This window comes from Muscardinus avellanarius (genome assembly GCF_963383645.1).
Source record: "Muscardinus avellanarius genome assembly, chromosome: 11".
Lineage (NCBI taxonomy): Eukaryota > Metazoa > Chordata > Mammalia > Rodentia > Gliridae > Muscardinus > Muscardinus avellanarius.
The window spans coordinates 103,364,024-103,377,399 of NC_137797.1; the positions used below are offsets into that span (position 1 = coordinate 103,364,024).

The window sequence follows — 13,376 nt, forward strand, 5'->3', positions numbered from 1 at the left end:
TGCAGTGCTGGGGACCTTCCTGTTTCAGCCTCCCAAGTACTGAGATTAGCTGAGCACCACTGCATCTGGCTGGCAAGCTTAACCTTCGCAGACATTTACCAGACCAAGCAGTAAAGCTTTTTTTTTTTTTTGGTCGTACTGGGGATGGAACCCAGGTGCTTTCCACCTCCGGGCTACACTCCCAGACCTATTTTTATATATATTTTATTTGGAAACAGGGTCTCACTAAGTAGCTGAGGCTGGCTTTGAACCTGCTATCCTCCTGTCTCAGCCTCCCATGTACTGGGATTACAAGCGTGCGCCACCACGCCCGGCTAAGCTTATTCGCCTTCAGGACCAAAATGGGTAATGATCAATTTGATTATGAAATTACTAGATCCTGCATATACGAGAGTTGTGTGCATATGTAAAATACTGCATATACAGTATGCTAATAAGCACTATCAATTATAATCCCTTACAAAATGATCAAGAGGCAGCTACAAAGTTATAAAAATAATCACGCCTTCAAGCCACGGGTTGTAGTAATCATGGCATCCTCCCTAAGAGCTCGGTGGGCCCTCTTTTTTTTATTTATCTTGTGTGTGTGTGTGTGTGGTGCTGAGGATTGAACCCTGAGGCAGTCTACCTCCAAGCCCCATTTTATTCTTTTTGAGACAGTGCCTCACTAAGTCACAGCTGGCCTCACTGAGTTGCTGAGGCTGGTGCAAAACTGTGATTCTCCTGTCTCAGACCCCCAACTCCTGGGATTACAAGTGTGCGCCACCACACCCGCTGCCTTCTACTTTAACAGTATTTCCCTCCTGATGACACATATGACATAATGCAAACAAACAAGTTTTGAAGAAAAATAAGCTGTCTAAGTTTTCTGTCCTCAAATAGAAGTAAATCTTTAAAGACACACCCCCTTTCTTGCTAACCAGAACACATAATGCCACAGCGGAATATGCCAACCACTTATTTAATAGAAATTAGTATATTTCATTACCTTTACAGTGATAAGACTGAATTTGTCAAAAAGCAGAAAAAATATCTTTTCACCACAGTATTCTTCCCTACTGACCAATGAAAGCACCAGCCTTCTGTGTTCTACAAAGCAGTAACCTCAGGAACACTTCAGCACCCCTCAAACCCGTGAGCTGCTGGCAAAAGACTCCATTTCTCAAAAATATCCTAAAAGTGCCTGGTAAATTCTACCATACATGCAACCCGACACCGCCCCCTCACACCCCAGTGCTCCCCCACCACCGCAGCCTCTACAGCAGCTCCTGGCGCTTTAAGAGCACCATCTGACTTCCACAAACACTCTAAAAATACATATATTTGTGCTTTCCAGAACATTAACCCTAAAATTTCAATGTATTATCTCCTTTCTTGTCTACTACAATCAAACCCATCTCATTCTTCTACATGACACCCTGATTTTGTCACCAACTCAGGACTAATACCCACACGAAGAGACACGTACAAACTTTTCTTTCATCCTCCCCTAGTTCTACTTTATTACATACAATTAATCTACTACGTCCTATAAATGAAATGAGCCCTAAAGCATTCCAGCATATTTAACAGAGAAGGAAAAGCATATTACAATAATCGTTGCTTATCTTTAGACTTTAACCAAGTATTACTTGGTCATTTCTGGTTCCATATTTAGTTACCTATCCTTGGCCATGACAGATGAAATGACAATTTTTCAATAAAGATATGGCATGTAGAGCCAAGCGTGGTGGCGCACACTTGTCATCCCAGTACTTGGGAGGCTGGGAGGGGAGGATCGCAGGTTTGGGGCCAGTCTCAGATACTCAGTGAGGCCCTCCACAACTCGGCGAGGCCCTGTTTCAAAGTAAGTAATAAAAAATAGGGCTGGCCAGGCGTGGTGGCACACACTTGTAATCCCCGCACTTGGGATGCGGAGACAGGAGGATCAGGCAGGTTCGAAGCCAGTCGCGCTGGCTTAAGAGACCCTGTTTCCAAATATAAAATAGGTCTGGGAGTGTAGCCCGGAAGTAGAAGGGCTTCCAGGAACCCCAGTACCACCAAAAAAAATAGGGCTGGGGGTATAACCCGGAGGTAGAATGCCTCTGGGTTCCACTCCCAGACCACACACACACACACAAATGGTATGTAGTAAGACTGAGGGAACAGTTCACACCTTGTAATGGGACTTATCCAAAGTTTCTTGTGTGTGTGTGTGGTATTAGGGGAAGTTCCTGGAAACCCTTCTACCTCTGGGCTACACTCCCAGATCTATTTTTATACTTTTTTATTTGGAAACAGGGTCTCTTAAGCCAGCGCGGCTGGCTTTGAACCTGCGCGATCCTCCTGTCTCCGCCTCCCAAGCGAGGGGATTACAAGCATGCGCCACCACGCCCGGCTATCCAAAGTTTTAAGTTTCCTTTATCTGTAGGAAAAAACCTGAGAATGCATGTTTAGTTGGCAAGAAATAGAAGTTATTTAGTAACTGAAATTCTTATTCAATACTGACAAATAGCCAGGCGTGGTGGCGCACGCTTGTAATCCCCTCGCTTGGGAGGCGGAGAAAAGAGGATCGCGCAGGTTCAAAGCCAGCCGCGCTGGCGTAAGAGATCCTGTTTCAAAAATATAAAATAGGTCTGGGAGTGTAGCCCGGAGGTAGAAGGGCTTCCAGGAACCCCAGTACCACCAAAAAAAAAAAAACAAAAAAAAAAAAAACCAATACTGACAAATAACATTTCAAGTTTAATATAAATACCCCACAACTGCAAAATTACTGTGTATATAATGAAGTTATAAGATGTAGAATTTTTAACCCTGTTTTAAAATACTACCAACTACAGCTGGGCATGGTGATGCATGCCTCTAATCCCAGTACTTGGAAGAATAGGACGAGAGGACCACAGGTTCGAGGATAGTCTGAGCAAGTAGTCACTCTCATATCAAACTAGCAAGACCCTGTTTCAAAATAAAAATAAAACTGGGCTGGGAGTGTAGCTCAAAAGTAAAATGCCCCTGGGTTCTATCCCCAGACCACACACAAAAAAACTACCCAACTGCTACTCTTGTTAGGTCACAATTCCTGTTCTCCCCTCTAGTCACCCTCTCATAATCACAAAAACTAAGTGCAGGAGAAAAACAACTATGAACATGGCTATTAGGAACACAAAGCTACAGAGCACCTGACTCAACAGGGCTGGGCATACAGCTGTGGTAACACACTTACCTAGCGGGCGTGAGTGCTGGGTTTGGTCCCCAACAAGCGGACAGAAAGACTACTTGGCAAAGAAGCCTGAAGAATCAAAATTCCTGTTTTATCTTTCTTTAGCTTGGTAGTGAGGAAAAACCAAGAAAAGGAAATGCCATGACCTTCGGACAGCACCCAGAAACTTACCCACTGGAAGGATCCAAAGCGATAGCTCTGGGCTGATCTAACTCTTGCCAAAATAGAACTTTCCGTAAAGATCCATCTAAATTCGAGACTTCAATCCGGTTAGTTTCCGAATCTGTCCAGTATAATTTTTCTCCAAGCCAATCACATGCCAGCCCATCAGGGGACAATAGTCCAGAAACAACAACATTCTGTACACTCTCAGTTTTGTTAAATTCCGTGCGTTTAATGGCTTCTTCGCTGACATCACTCCAGTAGATCAGGCCGTGACCAAACACAAAGTCCACCGCGGCAGCATCCTCCAGGCCTCCCACCACGACCGTGGCGTTCTCCTTGCCATTCGTAGCATCCACCAACCGCAAGTCCCGTCGGTTTGCATAAAGCAACAAAGGGGCCGCTGGAGCAAAAAAGAAAAAGTTAAAAAGAAAGAAATGCAATGGTTCTTATAAGCTGGGTTTCAAATCAGCATTAGTAAGCAAATACTACCAAAAATAAGAAAACGGTAAACAGACCAATAGGGCAATGCCCAAAATCTTTTCACACACAATATATTATTTTTATAGCACTTTTTTTTTGGGGGGGGGGCGTCTGGGGATGGAACCCAGGGGCATTCAACCTCCAAGCTACACCCCAGCCCTATTTTTCATTCTTTATTTTGAAACAGGGTCTCACTGAGTTGCAGAGGGCCTCACTAAGTAGCTGAGGCTGGCCATGAACGGAATGCTGGGATTACAAGTGTGTGCCACCACGCCCAGCTTTTGTAGCACTTTAAGTGCAAACATAATAGAAGACATTAATTCCACTGGGAAAGTCTTTTCTTATAAAAACAGTCTGAGATAAAAATTTAAAAGCTTAGCCATACCAAGAATGAGCAAGAATATAGAACTTCTGGAATGCTCATGCAGCACCACTGCCATGCAAAGTCACTTTAACATGGGGGGGGGGTGTAGCTCAGCGCTTCATCCCCAGACCAGCCCCCCACAAAAAAAAATCCAGATTAATCTCAACAGAGTAAAAAAAGCCAGGCCAAGAAGAGATTATATATTGTGAAACTCACATCTATATAATATTATACAAAATGCAAATTAATCTATTATGACAAAAAGCAGATCAATGGCTGTCTTGAGGTGAAGGGGTGGAAAAGAACAGGAGGTAGGGGTTACAAAGGGGTAGTAGGAAACATTTGTGGATAATATGTTATTTAAATTATGGTGATTTTTCCAGGGGTATATATTTGTCAAAACATTAAATTCTGAGCCGGGCTTGGTGGTACAAGCTCGTAATCTCAGGTCTTGGGAGGCTGAAACAGGAGGATTGTTCGAGGCTGGCCTCAGCTACTTAGTGAGGCCCTCTTCAACTTAGTGAGACCCTGTTTCAAAATAAAGAATAAAATATAGGGCTAAGAATATAGCTCAGAGGTAGAATGCCCCTGGGTTCAATCCTCAGTAGCCCCCCCAAAAAATTAAAATTTACACTTTACATAAATGCAATGCATTGCATATCTTAAAAAGTCTAGCAGAGCTAGAGTTTAACATAACTAGTTAATTCTGTTCTACATTATTAGAATGACCTATGAACAGACCTACTACCAAAACTAAATATAAAGCCTATCTTAAATAACATTTAACTGAGAAAATTAAAGTTACCAGGATTAAAATAGCATAAATTATATGGCTTTTATGAGTTTTTAATATCTATTAGCCAGGCGTGATGGCACATGTTTGTAATCCCAGCATTTGGGAAGCTGAGACAGGAGGATCCGGGTTCATGGCCAACCTCAGATACTACTTATTAAGGTCCTCTGCAACTCGGTGAGACCCTGTTTCAAAATGAAGAATAAAAAATAAGGCTGGGGGTGTAACTCGAAGGTAGAATGCCTCTGGGTGCCATCCCCAGTACCACAAAAAAAAAAAAATCTATTTCAAGCTTATGACGTATACTCTTCTAATATCAAATAGCACTAAAATCCAGAGTATAGCTGTCCCACAGAACTTTCCATAATGGAAATGTCCTCTCCCCTGCAGAATGTAGTAGCTCCAGGCCCTCCAGGCAGGGTGGCACATGCCTGTGATGCCAGTACTTGGGAAGCTGAGACAGGTGCACCCCAGGTTTGAGCCAGACCCTCAACTCAGCGGGACCTTGTTTCAAAATTGAAAATAAAAAGGGTTGGAGGCTAGCTCAGAGGTAGACTGCCCCTGGGTTCAATCCCCAGGACATTATCTCTCCCACACCACACATGCACAATGTTAGAACACTTACAGAAGTGCAACCTTCACATTATGTCTGCCAAATGGAGTAAGGAATGTGAACTCCATTCATCTGTAGGTACACCATGAAACTCCCTTTTACCCAAGCTAAACCCAGTTTCCTAGTCAAAAGCAAATGGCGAGCCGGATGCACCGACACACACCTATTATCCCAGTTTTGGGGAGGCTGAGAGAAGGATTATAGTCCAGCCTCAGCAATTCAGGGAAGCCCTGTTTCAAAATTTTAAAAGGCTGAGCCGGGTGTGGTGGCGCAGTTTATAATCCCAGCTCTTGGGAGGCTGAGACAGGAGGATCACACAGGTTCAAAGCCAGCCTCAGCTACTGAATGAGGATCAGCAACTTAGCGAGACTGTTTCCAAATAAAATATAAAATAGGTCTGGGAGTATGGCCCGGAGGTAGAAGAGCCCCTGGGTTCCACCCCCAATACCACTAAAAAAATAAAAAATAAAAAATAAAAATAAAAGGCTGGGAAGGTAGGTTAGAGGTAGAATGCTTATCTTCAACAAAAAAGTACTGTTGAAAAAGAACTATGCCAGGTACTCTTGGGCACAGGCTTCTGATGGCAGCGCTTAAATAACACTGAGGCCACGCAAGCAGACTGAGTCAGGGTTTCCAAAAAGCTAGCAGAGAAGTTAATGGGTTCATACGACTGAGAAAAACAGATAGGACTGAATAAATTGGTGAAGGATGCTTATGGGTTTTGTTTAAAATATCACTAATGCTTTCATTTGTATTTTTTGGATTTTTTATTAAAAAATTCCTTTTTCTTCTCTTAAGCAATCTATACTCAACAGTATTACAAGACTATGCTTTTGTTAAGAGAAACATTTTCCTTGTCTTCTCCAGAATTCAAAAACTTTTTCTTTGGGTGAGGGGAGTTCCTGGAAATTGAACACAGAGGCATTCTACCTCTGAGCTACACCCCAGCGGGTCTTGCTAGGTTGCTGAGGTAGCCTAGCACCTGTGTTCCTCCTGTCTCAGCCTAAGTACTGGGTGTGCACCACCACATCCAGCAAAACTCTTCTTAAATACTCTTGTTTCACGGCAACATGGTTGGTTCACTAAGCCCGCCATCTAGCTGGAAACACTTGCCATGCAATGAACACTTTACTGGAGGCCACATTGCAAGTGCTCCTCGCTTAACCAGATACAACCAGGCAGTTTTATGAAGCTACAGCTGACTTTATGAGCCATGCCTATAGCCCTCTTGGGAAACTTGTCCTGGTAACTGGAGTATAGAGTTCCCAGCCTCACAGAGGAATTAAAAATGGTCAGTTTTGGCAGGCCCAGAAACCCTAAAATATCTTGGAAACCTCACCAGAACAAGTAGTAACCCAAACCTATAGATAATGGAAATGAAACCTGCCAGTAAATTCTTGACCTAAGGCGGTACACACATGTAATCTAGTACTTGGGAGGCTAAAACAGGAGGATAGCAGGTTTAAGACCAGCCTCAGCAACTTAGTGAGACTCTCAGTAACCTAGCAAGACCTGTTTCAAAACAATAAAGGAACCAGGCATGGTGGCATATGCTTGTAATCCCAGGACTAGGGAGGCTGAAACAAGAGGATTACAGGTTGGAGGCCAGTCTCAGATACTTAAGAGAGGCCCTCCATAACTCCACGAGACCCTCTTTCAAAATAAATTAAAAAAAGGGTTGGGGGTACAGCTCAGAGGTAGCATGCCCCTGATTTCAGTTCCCAGTACTACAAAATTAAAAAATAAATAAAGGGCTGGGGGTATAGCTCAGAGGTAAAATGTACCTGGGTTCAATCCCCAGTACTGCAAGTTTAAAAAAATAAATAAATAAATAAACAATAAAGGGCTGGAGTGTAGCTCAGAGGTAAAATGTACCTGGGTTCAATTCCCCAGTACCACCAAAAAAAAGGTCCAATCAGAGTCCTTAAAACACTTTCAGCAAAGCAAATGTAAAGGCCTATATAGTAGATCACTATTCTTCCTATACCTACATAAACATTCAGGCCAAATCTAAGACCAAATGCACAATGACTTGTTCTATTTCTAATAATAACAAGGCTTTGTTTTCGTTATTAGGATACTTTGTATTGTTTGGGAGCGCTCTATACCCTCAGCCTTATTTATTAACAGAGTCTTGCTATGTTTCCCAAAGCTGACCTCGAATTTGCGATCCTCCTGCCTCAGCTCTGGAAGCACTGGGGTCACAGGGGTGGGCAATCCCCAGCTCTAACAGGTTTTATACTAAGCAACGTGGGAACTGACAAATGCTCAGCACAGCTGCCCATTACTTACTGTTGACTTGACCAAAGTTTAGTCAGGCCTTTCTCCCAATGTTCTGAAATAAAATAGTGGGAACAGCTATACAACTTTGAGTTTACTAAAAACGACTGAACTGAAGACTTTAGAATGGGTTTTTATGGTGTATAAGTCATAGCTCAAGAACACTGAGTTAATAAACTACAGTCTAAGCTGGGCCTGGGGCACATGCTTGTAATCCAGTGCTTGGGAGGCTGAGACCATGGGTGTTTTAAACTGGATGTATGGACACACTTAAATCCACCTGGTGTTGTCTGGGTCCAATATTGTTAAAACAATGGCTGACCACGGCCAACACAGAAAAGGCCTCCTAGTCAAACATCAAATTGAGAAAAATACCATTTATTTTGGTAACTAGGGGGGGAAAACGACTTGCTAATCATGTTCATCTCTGCCTTTTTATTCTTTTGAAAATCTAACCAACAGCTTTAGGCCTGGTATCAATAATTTACATAACAAAGTATTTTTCCTAAAAATATGTCATCTTGCATTCCCCAATCTCCTCCTGAAATTAGTTCCAAAATATATAAGCACTTACATGTAGCCCTTCTATGGGCCAAAGTGTCACAGAAACTAAAACTAGCAAGTTATATTATAGCTAATAACATCATAGCATCAAAGTACCAGCAATTTTAACCAAATAGAGCCTAAGCACATTTTAATATTTTCTAACCTCATGTCTGAACAGTTTGAACCTTTGGGGGATGTAGTCACTGCCACAAATAACAGTTTGAGGGAGAAGAAGAAAAAAAACAGTGCCTTCCTTGTATTTACATACTTACAGAAAAATTGTATTTTAAAATAAATGTGGGAGGGGGCACTGAGGAATGAACCCAAAGGCATTTCACCTCTGAGCTACAAGCCATTTTTGTTTGTGGAGTGTGTGTGTGTGTGTGTGTGTGTGTGAGAGAGAGACAGACAGACAGACACACACACACACACACACACACACACACACACACACACACACACGGGATTGACCAAGGGGCATTCTACCTCAGAGCTCCACTCCCAGTTTGATTTTTTATTCTTTATTTTGAAACAGGGACTCACTAAGTTGCGGAGAGCCTCACAAATTGTTAACTGAGGCTGGTTGAGAACCTGAAATCCTCCTTTCTCAGCCTCCCAAGTACTGGGATTACAAGCCTGTACCATCACACCCCGCTTTATTACTATTTTTTTTAAACAGGGTCTTGTTATGGCATACTAGCCTTGAACCTGCAATATTCGCATCTCATCCTCCTAAGTAGGAGATTACAGGTATGTAACACGGTACCCAGCTTAGCACTTCTCTTTACAATGGTCTCCAAATGTCAGCTTGCAGTAAAACTTCCACAATGAAAATTAATTTCCCAGATACCCACAGGTGATGTAGCACTACAACCTATGTTACTTGTTTTTCCAATATGTTCAAATTACTGAATGTATTGGAAAGGTGCACGCTTGTGATCCCAGTACTACAGAGGCTGAGACAGGAGGGTCACTGGTTCACTACCAACCTCAACTTAGCCCTGTTTCAAAATGAAAAATAAAATAGGGCTGGGGATGTACCTCAGAGGTAGAAGACTACTAAATTCAATCTCCAGCACAACAACAACAACAACAACAACAACAACAACAACAACAAGTAAAGTAGAACTGGGTGTATAGAGGTAGAACACCCGAGTTCAGTCTCCAGTACCACCCGTGAGAACATGTGTATGTGTATTTTGAGGTGAATCTGGACCTCCTTAAGCTGCAAAAGGGATCCCATCAAGTTGCTGGGACTGGCCTTGAACCTGAGATTCCCGTCTCCCCTCCCAAGTATGGATTACAGGCATGTGCCACCCTGCGAGTTGAAGTAGTAAGGCTTGGGCTTTAAGTCCAAGACTTTGGTGTTGAAGTTCAATTTTTCCATTCTATCTTCTCACTTGCTGAAAGAGATGCAGACTGGATCATGACAGTATCCCCTGGCTCTCAGTTACTGAGTAAGCACGGCAACAGGAAAACAGGTCTTCTCAACTTACACACAAAACACACCCAAGGTTAAAGCTCCAACTCTTCAGAGAATGGCCTTCATACAACAAATAAATCACATTTCTTACGTCAAAACCCAGTTTTAGTTCTAAGGATATATACTAAGAGCTAAGTACTGTCAAATAGAAATACCACCTTATAATTATGCTTTTTTTTTTTTTGCGGTACTGGTGTTGGAACACCTGGGCATTCTACCTCCGACCTACAACCCCCCGCCCTATTTTTTAGTGGTGTGTGTGTGTGATTTTATTTTCTGAAACAGGGTCTCACTGAGTTGTGAATGGCCTCTAAGTAGCTAAGGATGTCCACGAACCGGGATCCTTCCGGTCTCAGCCTCCCAAATGCTGAGATTACAAACCTGTGCCACCAAGCCTGGCTATAATTATGCTACATTTAAAATAACTCCACTGGGAGTTCTTGGAAGGATCAGACAGGAGAGTAGCTGGTTTGAAACTAGTCTCTGCAGCTTAGAAAGATCCTTAGTAACTTAGCGAGACCATTTCCAAATAAAATAAAATAAAATAAAATAGGGCTGGGGGTGTCGTGTGGAAATGCTGTCCCCAGGTTCACCCCCCCCCATACAAGGAGAAGAAAAAATAAATAAAAGGACTTCACTTTTGAAACCTTTGATAGTAGAAATGAGACAAACTATTAACTCTCCCACTTCTTGTTACATAATATACTTTAAAATATATTATTCCAAATGCAACTTCTCTGAACTCAAGATACAAACTAACTCGGCTCAAACCTGGTGTAAAACAAACAGCCAGGCTGCAAGATAATGCTTGAAATCTCAGTACGTGAGAGGCTGAGACTGGAGAATAGCAGGTTCACAGTCAACCTCAGCAACTTAGTAAGGCCCTCCACAACTTAGTGAGACCCTGTTGTTTTTTTTTAAAACAAAAGAATAAAATAAGGCTGGGGGTGTAGCTGGGAGGTAGAATGCTCCTGGAGTCCGTCCGGGTACCACTAAACAAATTAATTAAACCAAGCATTTATATCACACCTTTCCCCTCCAAGAACTACCAGAAACAAGCAGGTTACAAGTTTAGATTTCCCCAAGACACTAAGCAATCTCCTGACTCTCACATTTGTTAACTCTACCAACCTCTTTCTTAAAAACATATTCTTATGTCATATATAACTTTCTTACAGCTATAGCAAAATACTTCACTGGAGTATACTATAATAAGCATATACTTATTAAATCTCTCATGTACATAATACTGTATATTAGGTTCTCTACCATGAAAACTAAGCAAGCACTATCTTTCTGGTGTTTACATATGGGATTAGTTTGGAATATGCTTACGATGAGTCCTAATTATTAATTATAACAGAATATGCAAACATAATAATGGTGCCGAAGAGTACCCACAGAAAATAATCCCACCTTAAAAAAAAAAAAAACATTTACACACAGAAATGAAACACCTGTCACATTTATACCACAAGGCTACTATTATGTTCTGCAAACTTGGTAAGATCTGGAGGACTTAACAGAAGTTGAACTTGTTAACTAGCTAAAAATCTCCAGCGACTCAAGAGGCCTCAGACCTAAAAAGAACTGACAGCACAAATGAAATTAAGGACACCAAAAAACTGCACGCCCCTGCTCCAAGTGGCACTTAAATTCCCCTGCTAGCAAAAGCTCGACGACAGTCTCGTCTCAGCCTCAACACTCATCAACTCAAGAAGCCCTACCAACGATGTGGCCAGCGAGCCAAAAGCCTTTGTGACCTGTCACAAAATAAAAAGTCACCGCACAGGCGCCACCTTTGCGGTCCCATCAAAACATCCCAGGGCCACTGCATGTCAGCGGTTCCCGGAGAGCAAATTACCCGGGGCGGTCTGTGTTATTTACCAAAGTGCCAAGCAGTCCCCGGGAGTGCACAGCAAATGATAATTTCGTTCCCAGCCTGGACTGCTCGCCACACAAGGATGACTTCCCGACGCGCTGCCAACTGTACACTTGCACGCTCCGAAAATAGGGGCGAGCCCTGGAGACGGCGGGAGGCGAGGGCAGCGTGCGCGTCCTCCCGGGGGCCGCAGCCCCCCGGGGTCCCCGAGGCCGGGCGCCTCGACCTCTGACCTCGGAGTCCCTTCCCCACCGTGCTCTCCCCGGGGGACCTCACCCCCCAAAACGGAAGCCAAGTGACTCGCTGTAACCGGGACTGGGGGTGGGGAAGGGAAAAAATTAAACCAATAAAAAAGAGTAGGTGGGTTTTAAAAGTTTGCCGACAGAGCCACACGGAGGGGAGAGAAAATAAAGCCAGAGGTGCGGGGCCGGAGGGCGCGGGCCCGCGCGTCGGCACCCCGGGCGCCCAGTCCTTAAAGCCCGCACCCACGGAGACGCGGGGCGCCCGAGCCCGGGCCGGGGGCGCGGGGCCCTCCCGCCCCCCGCCGCAGGCCTCCCGCGCCCCGGCCCTCACCTCGCAGCAGCGCGCAGAAGCTGCAGGCCAGCAGGCTGCGCAGCACGGCGCCCATCTTCCCGGCCGGCGCCCCGGCTCAGCGGCGAGGCGCCCGCGCAGCGCACGGCGAGGGGCCCGGGCGGCCGCCGCGGCGGCGGGTCTGCGCGCTCATGCTCCCCGGCGCGAGGAGAAAGGAAGGGGCGCGTCCCGGCCGCGCGCCGCCCGCCCCGCCGCCGCCCGCTCCCATCGCGCCGCCGCCGCCCCCGGCAGCGCCTCCTCCGGCCTCGGCCCGGCCGCAGCGCGCCCCGGCGGCGGGCTCCCTCCGCGCCGCGCGCCCCGCCCCGCCGACCGCGGGCCGCCGCGCCCCCGGGCCGCCGCGCCCGGCCGCCGCTCCGCGAGCCCGAGCCCAGGGCCCGCACCGGCCGGGCCCGGCGGCGGGGGCCGCGTCGCCCCCGGGCGCATTCCTGAGGGACTCTTTGGCCGGCCGGGCCCCGGCGGAGGGAGCGCGGCGACGTCGGAAGCACGACGCCGCGTGGCCGGGACTACTTTCGTCGGCCCCGCTCGGCCCCGCTCGGTTCTACTCGGTTCTGCTCGGCCCCGCTCGGTTCTGCTCGGCCCCGCTCGGTTCTGCTCGGCCCCGCTCGGTTCTGCTCGGCCCCGCTCGGTTCTGCCCGGCCCCGCTCGGTCGCCGCCTGCCCGCGCTTTGTGGGGCTCCGCGTCCACGCAGGCGGGCCGGGTGCCCGGCGGCGGGTCGCGCGCGCGGGGCCTCGTCTCTGGGGCTGGACATCGGTTTCGGCATTTTGCTAGAGATGTGTAAAGCGAGGATATTTATGCTGGAGATGGAACCCCCGGGCTCAGTACTCTTGGGTTTTGGGGGATATACCTCCGAGCTGTATGCCCTCATCTTTTTGTATTTGACCCAGGGGCTTGCTAAGTCTCTGAGGCTGGTCTCGAACCTGCGGACTTCCTGGCTCAGTCTCCCAAGGTATTGGGATTACAGGCACGCACCACCACTCTTG

The 13,376-nt window shown here is 45.9% G+C and overlaps 1 protein-coding gene across 5 annotated transcripts in view; it reads right to left on the bottom strand.

Moving 5' to 3' along the window:
* Window positions 1-12,433, bottom strand: part of LRP6 (LDL receptor related protein 6) — a gene marked incomplete at both ends in the record, with an annotated part of 111,936 nt that extends 99,503 nt beyond the window's left edge. For all 5 annotated transcript variants that reach the window (XM_080705691.1, XM_080705693.1, XM_080705692.1 and 2 more), the window contains 2 exons: window positions 3,371-3,764; window positions 12,379-12,433. In XM_080705691.1, coding sequence (XP_080561817.1) covers window positions 3,371-3,764; window positions 12,379-12,433 — 449 coding nt within the window. The remainder of the gene's footprint in view (window positions 1-3,370; window positions 3,765-12,378) is intronic.
* Window positions 12,434-13,376: the final 943 nt, after the last annotated feature.